The following is a 15,233-nucleotide window of genomic DNA, read 5'->3' on the forward strand; positions in this document are numbered from 1 at the left end:
AATATTTGCCCACGGTGCAGAAGTGTGGCAGTAGTATTTGCTCTGCCAAAGTTTCGGTTCTTTCAATCGCTCTGAAACACGGTTCAAGCGAACCGCGTCACCTCCGATGTGGCCTGTGTGTTTATTTATAAAGTGAGGGGGGTGAGGGCATTTCCTCGGTCTATCTGGGGTCATACGACCCTCCCAACGTGGATAAATGAATGGTGGGCTCGACGGCCACACCATGCAGGACCGGCCCCTGATTGGCTCAGTGCACAGCAGGAATAAACACTCTCAGGGTATATATATTGCAGCAAGGTGTGACACTTCTAAGAAATCAGAAACCCCTAAGATAACAAAGAACAGCTGCTGTTTAGATTTTTTTTAACCAGCAAATCTAAAAGTTTGAGGATGAGGGCGCAGATCCAAAAGGTCCCTCAGATTGTTGAGTTGCTGAAGAAGAAGTCTGTCGGGCTGCAGCACTTCAAACCAACATCCTCAGTGTGCGTCTTGGAGGAGAAGGATGCTGTGGAGGCTGCGCGCTGCCCTCACGCTGCCTCCAGTGCGCACGGCCTGGACGCGATTCCCGGACCCACCAACTGGCCGCTCATCGGCAGTCTGGCTCAGCTGATCTGGAAAGGAGGTCTGATGAGACAACACGAGGCACTGGTAAAGTAAAAATTAATGTCTCATTCTGCAGTTATCTTCTTTTACATGAAAACGTAACTTGTTTTGTTTTTTTCAAGCACTGCTGCTGCTGCTGCAAAAAAAAAATTTTAAACGAAAAATATTGAATTTAAATTACGTGTTTTTCTGACAGAGTAATGACACCTTGAATTTATCTTAGGTTGATTATCACAAGAAATTCGGCAAGATTTTCCGGATGAAGCTGGGCTCTTTTGAGTCGGTGCACATCGGCGCACCTTGCCTGGTGGAGTCGCTCTACAGGACGGAGGGAACTTACCCTCAGAGGCTGGAGATCAAACCCTGGACTGCATACAGAGACATGAGAGACGAAGCGTACGGACTCCTCATTCTGTAAGTCTCGTTCATTCTCATAGAAACTGTCCAAAACTGTTAAACTTGAAGTGCAAGGGCAGGTTAAAGCGTGTTTATGTCTGCAGGGAGGGGGAAGACTGGCAGAGAGTGAGGAGCGCTTTCCAGCAGAAGCTCATGAAGCCGACAGAGGTGGTGAAGCTTGATCGCAAAATAAACGAGGTAAGACACTTAAAAATAAGAGTCTTTGTCTCGTGTGGTGTTTGGTGATCGATGACTGACAGCTCGTGTCTGTGAATGCAGGTGTTGATGGACTTCGTTGGCAGAATTGGAAAGACGAACGTCAATGGAGAGATTTCAGATTTGTACTTCGAGCTCAATAAATGGTCGTTTGAGAGTAAGTTTAATTTTATTTGTTCATGTTGGTTGCAAGGAATGATTATTTTCATTATTAGTTCATCTGCTAATTAGGTTCTCCATCTCCAAAGGGCGTAGGTATTCTTTCAGCATTTTAAGCACTTTATTGTGTTTTTATAAGTATTCATTTATGGGGAGAATGTTTTCGTTAATGTAAAGAAAACACAAAATTCGGGCGCTTGGTGGGAATTCAAAAATATAGAAATATAATGCTGGGAGGCTCTTGGTCTCTTGGTAAATTGCTTTCAAATATTTATACTCCTGTGAATAAAATTTTCTCATTTAACTTTAGCTCTGCTGAGTCAACACACTTAAGTTTATAAAAAAAACCTATAAATGTGTTTAAAATGGATGAAAAAGTCATCTTTAAACATCTAAAGATCTTTAGTTTGCTGTCACATGTTGTACTTTAAATGTCTCTTACGACTTTTTTTAATTGATCCTCTTTCTTTATTTTGCTCTTGCTTTCAATTGTGCAAGTCTTTTTAGTCCTCCCTGCTCTCTATTACTGTTTCATTGTGTTATTTCATGTATTACTTCATTTTATGCACCTTTTACTTCTTTAATCATATAAACCTGTGTTCAGACTGATCCTAACCCATCTGCCTCGACTAGAAAGCACTTTGGTTCAACTTCTTTGGTTTTGAAATGTGCCCCTTAAATAAAAGTGACTTAAAATAAGACAAATAGCCTAAAAGCTGTGGGGCCTCTTAACAAAAACAAAATAGTGTAAAAAATGTAATTTCTAAACCAATTTGCACCTTTCTGCATTAAATTTTAGTGTAAATGTCTTCAATTTTGTCAAAATAAAAGTCTGCTTCTGTTATGTTTTTATTTAAGGGGAAAATAATTTCACATGTATACATGCACATTATTTCTTTGTCAGTCAGTTAATCTGCTTTGCAGTTAATTATTTTGTTTTTATTTTTGTGACCTCTTTCTTAGATTTTTTTTTACCATCAGTAGTAGATATCCACATGGAGAATCAAAAAGTCTGATTGTGCAGCTCAGGCTCTGAATGTCAATCATATATTTTCTGCATCATTCAGCCATCTGCCTCGTCCTCTACGACAAGAGATTTGGTCTCCTGCAGGAGAAAGTCAACGAGGAAGCCATGAACTTCATCACCGCAGTGAAAACAGTGAGTACGCCTGTTGTTTGTTCCACTGGTAGCAGCGGTGTGTACCGAAGCGGAGAGGACACCTGGGATGATCTGTGATTCTGAAAAAGTTCATCAGGTTCATCCTGAGATCAGCTGGTGATGCAGCAGCTCAGTGTCTGACTGACACTCTCACTGTATTTACTGGGATCTTACTGGGATTTACTGGGGCAAACCAATACCATTCAGTCAGGAGGTGATAAGGGAAGGCTCACAAAGGTCTCACAGGTCAGAGGGTGTAAGAAACAACAGAAGATAAAGATTGCATCAAAGTTTTTCAGTGTGAGTGGATGGCAATTAGATTTAACCCTTTGAAACCTGATCAACTTGACTTGATTTCTTTTAAAAACATGGACAGAAGGCAATGAGCAAAGAAAGAAGAAATTACCCCCAAATTAGCACAAAATTAGTAAAATAAATAAAATAATTAATCAAAAAGGACAAAAAATAAAGTAAAAAAAGGACAATTCTTTTAAAAATCTGAAACCTAATTTCAGATATGTAACTATGAAAGTAATGAGCATAGCTTTTTTCTTTTTTTCCTCAACATTTTCTCCCAGCTTTTCTTAAAAATAATTTTCTAAATCTACCAGTGTCTTGCAATTTGTGATTATCTCTTACCAAATTGCTCAGTGCACCCTTTCCCCCCATATATTGAAAAAAATTACACCAGCTTGCTTTTTTCCCTAATTTTTGAAAAAAATCAAACCAATTTGCTGAACTCTCAAAGGTTTAAATACTTGTGAAAAGTGTTTGAGAGCAGCACAAGAAAAGTGATGGCTCTCCAAGTTACAAAGGGTTAACAGTTTTTGTCTTTCTCTGTAGATGATGAGCACATTTGGCATGATGATGGTCACACCGGTGGAGCTCCACAAGAAACTCAACACCAATCCATGGCGGAAACACACAGAAGCATGGGACCGCATCTTCAGCACAGGTACAAGCGCACACAAATACTACACTTCACAAAGCTGTGATGCAGTTTTTCTTCACTCCTCAGTGATGTACAAACCAGTTTGAGCTCAGTTCTAGTCAGGGGACAGATAGAGAGGAACAGAGGGAGGAGGAGGGGTTGAACTGAGTGCCTCTGTGTTTTTTGTGTACTTGGCACTCTGGGTAAACGACAGCCAGAGTCGTAGTAAACTGCATGACCTAAGAGGGAGAAATCTGCCAAATATTTGTAGTAGCAGATGGTGGGAGGGAGGGCAGAGAGGCAGGAAGATGATGATGCTGGTTGTGCTGTAGCTCGTTACCTCGTACTCACAAACACACACATAAACACACAATTTTCCGTCATTTGGTGGCAAGAAAACAGCACTTGTAGGCTGCTTGAGAGCAACTGACGTCATCATTTTAGGAGCAGGGAGTGTCAGTCAGACATAGTTTGTTTTTGTGTTGTGTGATTTTTTTTTAACGCTGCTCAGCCTTTATAAGCTTGTGACTCACAACAACAGTCAGGGCTCAAATAAGGACAGAAAGTAGAGACACATCGGCGGTCCTCCTTATGATTCAGATCATATGGATGCGATGTTATGTGAGGACAAAACCAGACCTGCACATATAAAAGTGGGAATTTGATCACACACTTCACACATGTTGCAACTTGATCTCACAGTCTAATGCAAAAGTCATACAGTGATACAGGGATCATACAGGCAGCCCAAAGAAAATGACCTTAATTCTGATATAACTTAATCCAGATTACAAACACTGTAACACAGGTGGGACATGTTACTGCTATCATATTTGTCGATTGATAAAATAGTTAAAAAATGTCCTCAAACCCAAGATGAAGGCTTAAAATGTTATTTTCCTGTTTGACCAACAGGCAAACATAGTCTTTAAAATTATGTAAAGCAAAGAAAAGATGCGAATTGTCATGTTGAAGAAACTGAAGTTTTTGGATTTTTTTCTTGATAGCTCAACAGGAACACGAGACAGATACACAGCAAATACACTAAAATTATTATGAGACAACCATGAGATTTAATTTAGTGTATAATGGTGTGATTGCATATTTGCTGCTTTGTGTTTCCTCAGCTAAAGTCTACATCGACAAGAAGCTGAAAAGAAACGCCAACAGAGCTCCTGATGACTTAATCGGTGACATCTTACACCAGAGCTGTCTCTCCAAGAAGGAGCTGTATGCAGCCATCACAGAGCTGCAAATAGGAGGTGTTGAGACGGTGAGCAACTTTTTACACTTCGAAAAAACATGTTTCATTTGAAGGAGTGGTTTGATATTTTTGGGAAATACTCATTGCTTTCTTGCTGAGATGAGTGGATATGATACCCCTTCATATCAGATCAGTCTTATCTCATTTCTCTCAGGATGAAATCTCATTTGACTCTCGGGATGAAAGCTATTAAAGGTATAGCTTGGATGTTTTAAAGTGGGGTTGTGTGAAATATTTATTCATAGTCAGTAAACGTCATTCAGCTAGCTACAACTTTGGAGAAGCAGGTTAGAGTCCCATATGGATCAGTTGACAGCAATAAAATGTATTTTAGCCACCCAAAAAAACATCTATATCAATTTAAGTGTATGCTCTATTTAGAATATTTTCATTGCTTTACCTTAATATTAGTCAGCAGTTTCCAATGGGAAAAGGAAGCTGTTGTATCACTCTCTTTAAAGCCAAACACCATTGAGAAAAACCGTGTTTCAACATCACTGAACACAGGAGCTGCTGGTCTACCGTTGCCTTGAGCAGTTATATTGTTGTATTGCATTGTGTTATTGTGTGACTTTGGCATTTAAAGGGGTTAGTTTGGACTCGCCAAAGTCACACAATAATGCAAACTAACTGATGGAGACAGCAGCAGACTAGCAGCTCCTGTGTTCAGGGAAGCAAATATGACTGTTTTGTCAAACAAGTCTGGTGGTTTTCAGGTGAGCAGATGGGGAACTGAGTCTGTTCACGGCTTTCTTGTTGGGACGCGCTGTCTGAAGGAAAGTTAAAGCGGTGAAAATGATCTCAACATAGAGTACACTTTCACTGATTTTGATTTTTTTTTGTGGCTAAAATTCATTCTTGCTGCTGCCTACGTCTACAGCAGCACACTGCTTTGCTCCATGTTGGTATTCTTGCCGCTTCTCCAAATTGGGGACGTGCCGACTGACATCTACTGTATGTAATACACTGAGTTTGATAACCTCATATAACCCCACTTCAAAAAGTCTGAACTATCCCTTTTAAAATGTTTCCCCAAATGTTAAAGGTATTGCTTTAAAGCTATTTCCATCTATTCCTGCTTTTTTTTTTTGTTTGTTTATTTACTGTTCATGCTCTCAGGTTTGATCATCACATTGCTTCGGCACAGCATGTTATAGTTATGACTGCAGGTTAGCCCTTTAAATGTTTTACCTTTCGCCTTTTTTCCTTTGAGTTGGGAAGAAAAAAACTGCTGCAGTTACAGTGCTTCAAAAGTGGGAAATGAATGTGGTGGATGTAACTGAGGAGCCTTTGAGGGACCCCAAACATTCCTCAGCTCCCTTCAGGACCCCACAAAGGAATGCACTTAGAGTAGCTGCCTCACTACACTAAGTGACACCTCGTCTCTCTGTCTCTCTCTCTCGCTGTTTTTACGTTTCTCAGACTGCCAACAGTATGCTGTGGGCTATTTTCAACCTGTCACGTAACCCCGATGCCCAGAGGAAGTTGCTTGAGGAGATTAGAGCAGTGGTGGCTCCTGACGAGGACCCGTGTGGAGAGCACCTTAAGAGCATGCCCTACCTCAAGGCCTGCCTCAAGGAGTCTATGAGGTACAGTACAACAGGGCGCAGAAAATATAACAGCTGCACGAAGCGTCCAGCAACAGTTACAGTGTGAGAAATGATAAGCCAGCAATAAACTGCAGTTAGTTTCCAAATGAAGTGTACCTCCAACTGTTAAAGCTCGCAGTCAAGCTAAAAATGCGTGTAGCCACACATGCTACCAGTAGTGCAATTTACTCTGTTTAGTCCATTTACTCAAGTACTGTACTTAAACCCTGAAACCTGCAGCAACATCACTGCCCTCAAACACCAGTAAACTGGTTTGATTTCTTTTAAAAACTTGAGGAAAAAGAAGCCAACAAGCAGCTTGGCAAGGAAAGCTCTACAAATTAGTAGATTTGAAAAGCTATTTTTAAAGAAACTACAGAAAAATGTCCCAAACACTATATTTATAATGATCATAATTATACATTTACAGTTGTTTTGCAGAATTATTATTATGTTTAAGTACTATTTTCAAGTCATTTACTTGTTTTTTTTTCCCGTTAACTTTATTTTTCTTTGGTTTTATTTTCTAATTTTCATAATTTTCTTGTACTTTTTACAAATTCTTCACTAATTTTTGGGTCATTTAATCTTAAGTTACTCATTCCCTTCTTCCCATGTTTTTGAAAGACATCAAATCAATTTGCTCATGTCTCAAAGGTTTAAGTTCAATTTTGATGTACTGGAGAATTTCCTTTTCAAGCTACTTTATACTTTAACGCCACTATATTTCAGAGAGATATATTTGACTTTTTTACTCCACAACACTTTTTACATGTAAAACACATATGCTTTTATGATATATCTTCCACACTTACAACATGAAAATATTCTTACATGTATTTGTTAGCCATGAAACAGATTCATATAATATTCTATAATGATATGATACTTTGAAAGGATCCGCTCTGCGTAATTTGATACCTTAAGTGCATTTTTCTGATAATAATTAACCTTTACTTAAGTAAAATTTTATTTCAGGATTTTTACTTGTAAAGATGTATTTTATTATGGTATTTCTATTTTTACTTAAATAGTACATAATATACCCCTCTTCAAGTTCATACTTATATTTTGGGTTTCTATTAAAACATGATTACATGTCGCATTGTTGCAAAAACACCTGTACTCACCCTCTGTCTGAAACGCTGTTTTATTAGCGCCTGTCTCCTTAAGCCTTAAGTCCTTGGTCAGCATTAGCAGGTCTTCTGTATGTCGGCATCGCAGGGATCCAGCCAGGGAGTGAAAAAACATAGGGAAATGAAAATTCAGAACAGTCTGAGGCCAGTGGTTTTGCATACGTTTACCTAATTATTTGAAGGTTTGGCCACATTTATATATATGTCATATATGTGATAGAAAATAAAGAAAGGGTCCACTTTAAGTAAAGGATCTGAGTACTTTCTCCACCACTGACGAGACACAACATAACATTCACCAGTAAATGAGATCCTCAGTTTTCCAATCAGTCTCACTGTCTGCATTATGCACTCACTCGGTACCACGGAGATTAAAGAGGCAAAACTCACACACATGACTGCCTCAAAAACATGAGATATGGTTACATGGCCAGCAACCACTGATCCCAGCTTAAAACCGTGTTGGTCACGTTCAAATCACTTCCTAATGCGGCCCACTTTCTCCCCTTCTTCTTGTGCGGTCACAAGTTGGCAAACATGTTATTTAAGGCTAATGCCATAAATGCATCACACAGGGAATGTGTATGATCCCTGACTGGAGATTATATCTCACCTCATCTAGCACCGTGAAAAACATCGGGAGTATGTTTAGCTCCCGTTAAACAGCTTAGATATGTATGTCATGCAACACTATAACTTCAATGAGGCTGTATTCCCATGCGCTTATTTTTCCTTCAAATTCTTCCAGGTTATCGCCATCAGTCCCGTTCACCAGCAGGACCCTGGACAAAGACACTGTGTTGGGAGATTATGCCATTCCAAAAGGAGTAAGTGGCTTAGTTGTCGTTAACACACACCTGACATGAGCAGATTACATTCTTGTATTAATTTACATTTGACTGTCTGAATGTTACAAAAACGCGCTCAAATACTGTACAAAGTCTAAATGGAGCAACTTCAATGGCATGTTCAATTCGGCAAATGGCATGGCAGGATCAGATTTTTTTTGTGCAAGTTCTTTATTTACTTTTTGCTCGTAATCTACAGTTTTCTGTCTCCACTGTAATCTATTATCGATTGCATTGCTTTTAAACTAGGTCTTACAATTTTTAAATCTATAAAACTTATTGGTATTTTCATTCTTTTACAGACAGTTTTAATGATCAACAGCCACGCACTGAGCTCCAACGAGGAGTACTATGACAATGGGAAGCAGTTCAAACCTGAGCGCTGGCTGCGGGAAAACAGCACCATCAACCCTTTCGCACACGTTCCCTTCGGCATCGGAAAGAGGATGTGCATCGGCCGACGGCTGGCAGAGCTGCAGCTACGGCTAGCCATGTGCTGGGTAAGATTAGTTTATAGACACATTATTAGTCGCATTAACCCTTTGAAACCTGAGAAAATGGGAAAGTTGGGAAGAAGGCAATGAAAGAAGAAATGACCTCAAAATTAGCAAGAAATTAGCAAAAAAGTACAAGAACATGTAAAGTAAGTAAAGGACATGAAAACCACAACGGAATACAAACAAGCAAACAAAAAAAAAGAAAAAAAAGAAAAAAACCCAAGGCAAACAAGACTTGGAAAAGTGCTTAACAATTTATACAATTCTGTAACATAATTTTAAATATGTAATTCTAATAATTAAAAATCTAGTTTTCTACAGTTTTTTTTAATTTTTTTTTTATCTAAACATTTCCCTTTTTTAATAATTTACTTAATCAGCTAATTTCTTGTAACATTTCTTACCACGTTGATAATTGCTTTTTTCTCATGTTTTTTGGGACCAATTTGCTCTGGATTTAAAGGTTTAAATACTTGCAAGGGGCTCTGAAAGCACCACAAGAAAAGAGGTTCAAGGTTTCAAAGGGTTAAAGCCATGTACAAGAATTGTTCAATAAGACACTCGACTTTGCATAACAACAAACTAACTTATCTCTGCTTGTTTTTCCCACAGTTGGTCAGAGACTATGAGATCGTAGCAACAGATAACGAGGAGCTTGACGTGGTCCATTCAGGACTTTTGGTTCCCAACAGAGAACTTCCTGTTGCCTTCATCAAAAGAGAAAGATGAGGTGAGTAGATCTACTTGGATCTCCGGTTTTCCTTTTAATAAAGGATAGTTTGATATTTTGGGAAATATGACACAGAATGACATGTAATGAAATGAAACATAACACTCTTTGTTTTCAAGAGTTAGGTGAGAGAATTGATACCATTTTAATCTCTGTATGTTAAATATGAAACCACAGCCGGTTAGCTTAGCTTAGCACAAAGACTGAAAACTGAAAAATTCAACCTCTGTGTGTTGTATGCGGCATCTCAAAAGCTTAATAATTAGGGACGGTACTTTATTTATCAGAGAGGGGAAGTTTTTTTTGTTAAATTTTCACATCAAATGTAGGTAGTATTGGAGTTGATACAACAAGCAAACAGCGGTGAGTCAAGAGTTGTCTCCAAAACAAACAGTTAATTTCTTAAGCAAAATGCAAATCCTCCTTAAAAATGATAACTTGAAGAACCATCAGAAATTAGAAAATTCTACAATAATTGGAGATCGGATGGTATTTGAAATAAGTAAAGAATTTAACTATTTAAATACGTCCTCACCCTTAAATAAAATGAAAAACACAAATCCTTCCCCAGCACTTTAAAAGTTATTTGACTTGCCCCTTATATGTAATAAACAGTCCCCTAGTGCATTATATCTTGTTTGTTTAATCAATACAAAAATTAAAATTTGCCGTGTTTGGCTTTCTTGGCTCTCTGAGCTGTTAACAGACTACCATCAGAGACTGCAGGAAGTTGAAGGTCGTAGCTACTTTAGTGTGGTATATAAAGCCCTTAAAACTGTAAATTGTTGTTTTCACACTTGCATCAGGCGATGGATGACGTGAATTCGTGAGCTTCCGTTGGAAGCGTTTAACAGAGCCAGGCTAGCTGTTTTGCCCTGTTTCCAGTCTTTGTGCTAAACTAAGCCAACTTGTTGAAGCTCAGTTTTTCTGTGCAGGTATGAGAGTGGTCGACTACCTCATTTTACGCTCCACCAGAAAGCGAATGAGCGAATCACCCAAAATGTCCAACTCTCCCTTTAAACTAGCTTTCTCATTCACCGTAACTACAAAAGCACATAAACACTGTGGCATTGGCACTAATGAATTATTCCCTCTTTCCCTCCTCTCTCAGGCTCCATATTCATCTCTTGTGGACGTCATGACAGAAAGATGATACCTCTGTTGCCACTGCGCTGACGGTCCAGTGACTCCCTGTATTGCTGCTCTGTAAATAGAAAAAGCAGACAGAAATTTTTTCACATGTAATCATGCCATAAATACCTCAAACTTATTTAAAACTATTGCTTTTGACTGATAATGACTGACCAAAATACCAGTTGTTATGTACAAATTGAATGTTGTACCGAGGCAGCTGTGTATGTAAATATCTATTACTTTCCTTGTTTAATAACTTATATATATATAAATATAAATGTCATGTTTATTTTTCATTCTGTATATAAATTGTCATTTTAACACTGTAATATTGTACATTGTTTTGTGTAGAGACATATTTTATTCACAAAAACAAATGTGTACAAATTAAAGCTAAGCCTGTGTTTATTATAAGACTCAAATATTAAATACTTTCAAACAAAGTGGAATGGTCACAGGTGATTGGGGGGAATATTCTGATCCTGTACTTAAGTGAAAGTGCAGTATCAAACTGTAAAAATACTGTGTTACTAGTAAAAGCACTGCATTGAAAATGTTAAAAGTATGTAGGTACAATCAGGAAGATGTATTTGAGTATTAAAAGTAAAAGTACTCAATGCAGATTTTTTAAAAATTATTTAATAATAATATAATTTTCATATCAAAAGGCCAAGCAGCAATTCCTCATTGAGGAGCTGGAACCATAAAATGGTTTTAAAGGGAAAAAACTGGTTTAAAAATGTTCAAAAATAGTTGCCAATTAATTTTTTAAACACATGACTAATTTTTGCAGAAGTATTTATATACAGTATATGTATATACTCTGTGCACAAAAATATTTATTTGTAATTAACAAGTAAGTAATGGCAGCAAATCATTGTTGTGGAGTAAAAAGTTCATTTTTCCCCATGAGATTAAAATATACTCAAGTAAAGTAAAATTACCTCAAATTCAAATTTGACACAAACGTCCATTTAGACTCAACAATGAATTTATTAGAATTTGGAGGTCAAAGGTCGATGTGACCTCACAAAACATGTTTTTGGCCATAACTCAATAATTTATTTGCTAATTATGACAAAAATTTCACACAAATGTCTAATATGATAAGATGATTAAGCAATTACATTTTATATCCAAAAGGTCAAAGGTCAGCCTCACTGCGACATCAAAATGTTCTGCAAAAAACACTTTTCCCCACCGTTATCAAACATGATATCTCAGGAGCAGAAGTGGAGACATTTGGTCAGATACTGACACTAATCTTGGATGTCCACCTTGATATTTTGCTGATTGAATAAATCTTCTGTGCTGCATCCGTGTTTTTACAGAGATGTTTTTAGATGTAAACTGTGAGTGACTTTCTGTTCTGTTTCCTTCAGTAACATTCAGAGAAATCAACAATACAAATGAGAATGCAAATGTGAGAACTTAAAGGTCATACACAGGCCCTAATGAGGGTTGATCTTGTGACTGCAGGTATAAAAGACCGGTGCTCTAGCCACTGAGAAAGTCAGAAATTAGTTAGTAAATATCAGGAGCATCACAACCCTATGATAAGATACGACTCTATTTGTCCTGAGTGAAATTGTTGGAATCTGTGTGGAGTACTAAGGATGTTTGCTCAGTATTTTCTGATATCAACAGTTTGGTAATAACAGCATGGAAGATTACAATTAAGAGGATATTTTATGCTTTATAATACTTGTTAATCTATTTGATCTCCTTTAGGGTGAGATTTGTAGCTATATATCAATCTCAGTTTCTTTTGAACGTTATCTAAGGTTCATAATCAGTGAGGGTCAATACGGTTTGCGTCTTTTGCCTTTCATAGTTCCAGGCGTTACTTTAACATACTGACCTAACGGTACAATCTGAAAATCATGTTACACAATATCATTGTCTATTGTTGAGAGCTATTTATGTTACGAAAGTGAGTTATGAGGTTAGGAGCTTATATGTCATGTTACTTTATTTAGAATGAGACTAAACTAAATACACTAAATAATAAATAAATAAATAAATAAATGAGGGAATTGTGAAAGCTTTCAAATATTTTTTAAATGCTCTTGGATAGTCCATATGATAAGCATTATGATAAATGAAGTACTGCATGGATGTAAGTGTTTGGAAAATTGTTTCTACAGTTTATATATAAAAAAAGAAAATATAAAAATGTTGCCCCAATTCTGAAGTCAAGACTCAGCAGCAATGGTGAAAAGTAACTAACTACATTTACTCAAGTGCTGTACTTAAGTACAATTTTAAATATTTACCTCTGTAGTTTAAATTATTTATGCTGCTTTCTATTCTTTCTACTACTATAATTCAGTGTAAAATGTATTTTTTCGTCATTTTTTCCATTTAAGGTGTTTGGTATGGTCACAAAATACTTTTTAGATTGATTTCTTTACATAAAGCAACACATATTTTGAAAAAGCATTTTAAACAACCTGTATTCCCCACTGTTTTGGTGTGCGACTGCTTACGATATTCTCCCCTAAACCTAACACATACTAATTTTTGAAACTTTAAATATGTTTTCCTGATACAATAACACTTGCTTACATGTAATTATACCTGCAGGACTTTTTTCTTGTATTTGACTAAATTTACATGGTGGTCCTGGTACTTTTACTCAAGCAGCCTTTACATTTTCCACAACTGCTTAGTTCACCTCAAGCTTAAGGACAAGTGATGCTAATTTGAGGACAGCCTGTCCTCAAAGGAGTGAGCAACACCACCCATCCATTTCTCACGTTTGTTGTCCTCAGATCCTCTCCCTGGTAGTTTCACACAGCTTCACACCTTAATTCTTGTGACTCACATGACTGCCGTGAGGCTTACAGGCTCACATGCGACCTCAGGTTACATCAAAACATGAATCAGTCAGGAGAGGTTAAAAGAGGCTTCACCAATCAGGAAAAATGTTGTCACCCCTGACACAATGAGTAACATAAATGTCTTTATTTTCATCAACAAAGTGTTGAGTTATTTTACATATTTTCAGTTACATAAGGAAGGAAAACTGTACTGTTGTCTGTAGTGAGTCAATCAAGAGTGCAGATATCACTCAGAATAACTCTTCTATTGATGCAAATTCAAAAGGTTGGTATTTATTTAAAGGGTTAGTTATTTAGTTAGTTTAGTTAGATAGTTACAAAACATTTTTTTAAAAAAAGGACAACACACAATAATCTCTGTAAAATAATTTCTGTAAAAATGTATAAATCCATCAGACTAATTTTTTAACCATAGTCCTTAAATGTTTTGAAGCCTGTAAAATGATAAAATTCACATAACAATGGCAGCAGGACACTATAAACACAGCAACAGCTACAACAAACCAGAAATCCCAACATGAGCAGAACACAAACATGCAAATCAACAGGAAACAGCAGAATAACAGTTCAACACATTAGCACAGCAGCAACATTTTAGTTTTTACACTTTTAGCACAAAACACCTAACACAAAGCAACAACCTAAAGCTTTTTAGCACAAATAGTCATGCACACAGTATGAAGCAATGACATACAGCTAAGCATAACATGCAGACATATAGACAATAGACAGAAGCAGAGATAAAATAATGCAGATCCTCAATAAAATTTTCTTAACAATGCAGTTTGCAAACGTTTTGGTTTAAAGCAACTTACAATAAGTGCATTCAACTCACAAAGAAAAGTTTTACAGTTTGAGCTTAGTTTATGGTAATGCTTTAAGTTTATTTTTTTTATTTTAATGGTTGTTTTTTTTTCACTAAAACCACTTTCTAGCAGAGAAATACTACAGATGTTTCAATTGATCGGACTGTGGATCAGATGGAGTGTCATCTTATAGCTCATGCGATCATTTTCATTTTCCTTCCGGTAATTCACAAGTGACATAGAAAAAAAACTCCACCTATTTCGCAGGCCCTAGTGAGGATCGAACTCACGACCCCTGGTTTACAAGACCAGTGCTCTAACCACTGAGCTATAGAGCCGCTGACGAGCTCCTTGGTGTACATATCACAGGTAATCAGTGTGTGAACACAGACAGGCTAGTGAGAAATTTGTTTGTGTCTTTATAACATGATGTCAGACTTTTTTTCTTCTTTCAAAATTGCACACCGATACTCAAAAACATCAACTACAGTCTGTGCATGGCTAAAAACCAGACAAAACAATCAAGTGTATGAGGTATGTGTTGTTTTGTTGAGCAACAGGACGCAGAACTCGTGTGTAGACTTCGCTACTAAAAGTGTATAATACTGCCACTCAGTGGCAAAAAGCTGCTTGCGCTGACTTTATGTTACTTTACTCTTTTATGAAATTTATTTTATTTTATCAGTTATGTCACAGAAAACAAGTTTCTTTATATTTTTATAGGCTGAAATTTATTTTTAAAAAGATTTTGTTGAGTCTGAAAATCAAGTCTCGATCCAGCACTATATCATACTGTACATGTCACACCTCCACTATTATTACAAACATATGACTGACATATATATATGTAATGTTATTGTGAAACCCCCCCATCACCACCTCTGTGTCTTTCCTATGTATCTTTTTTTTTTTTAGTTTTCTG

General features: G+C 37.0%; 1 protein-coding gene and 1 non-coding gene across 2 annotated transcripts; one reads left to right on the forward strand and one right to left on the reverse strand.

Annotated features, from left to right (window-relative positions):
• The first annotated feature begins 234 nt into the window (after window positions 1–234).
• On the forward strand, window positions 235–11,105 carry cyp24a1 (cytochrome P450, family 24, subfamily A, polypeptide 1). The gene is made up of 12 exons (XM_042508287.2): window positions 235–648; window positions 827–1,017; window positions 1,104–1,197; window positions 1,279–1,372; window positions 2,442–2,533; window positions 3,377–3,488; window positions 4,592–4,737; window positions 6,151–6,317; window positions 8,202–8,280; window positions 8,604–8,801; window positions 9,411–9,528; window positions 10,640–11,105. The coding sequence occupies exons 1-11, from the start codon at window positions 391–393 to the stop codon at window positions 9,525–9,527; spliced, it is 1,548 nt and encodes a 515-aa protein (XP_042364221.1). The 5' UTR covers window positions 235–390; the 3' UTR covers window position 9,528; window positions 10,640–11,105.
• Window positions 11,106–14,576: 3,471 nt separating this feature from the next.
• trnat-ugu (transfer RNA threonine (anticodon UGU)) lies at window positions 14,577–14,649 on the reverse strand. The gene has a single exon. It is a non-coding gene; the product is annotated as a tRNA-Thr (tRNA).
• Between the last annotated feature and the right edge of the window lie 584 nt (window positions 14,650–15,233).

The sequence above is a fragment of the Plectropomus leopardus genome, chromosome 2 (assembly GCF_026936395.1).
Source record: "Plectropomus leopardus strain MGB_pleo_1.0 chromosome 2, ASM2693639v1, whole genome shotgun sequence".
Lineage (NCBI taxonomy): Eukaryota > Metazoa > Chordata > Actinopteri > Perciformes > Serranidae > Plectropomus > Plectropomus leopardus.

Excerpts from the sequence above, each read along its gene's own strand:
- cyp24a1 (XM_042508287.2), top strand. The coding sequence starts at position 391 with ATGAGGGCGCAGATCCAAAAGGTCCCTCAGATTGTTGAGTTGCTGAAG. Across the intron at positions 1,198-1,278 it reads TTGATCGCAAAATAAACGAG|GTGTTGATGGACTTCGTTGG; the intron begins GTAAGACACTTA and ends CTGTGAATGCAG. Across the intron at positions 8,281-8,603 it reads ATTATGCCATTCCAAAAGGA|ACAGTTTTAATGATCAACAG; the intron begins GTAAGTGGCTTA and ends ATTCTTTTACAG.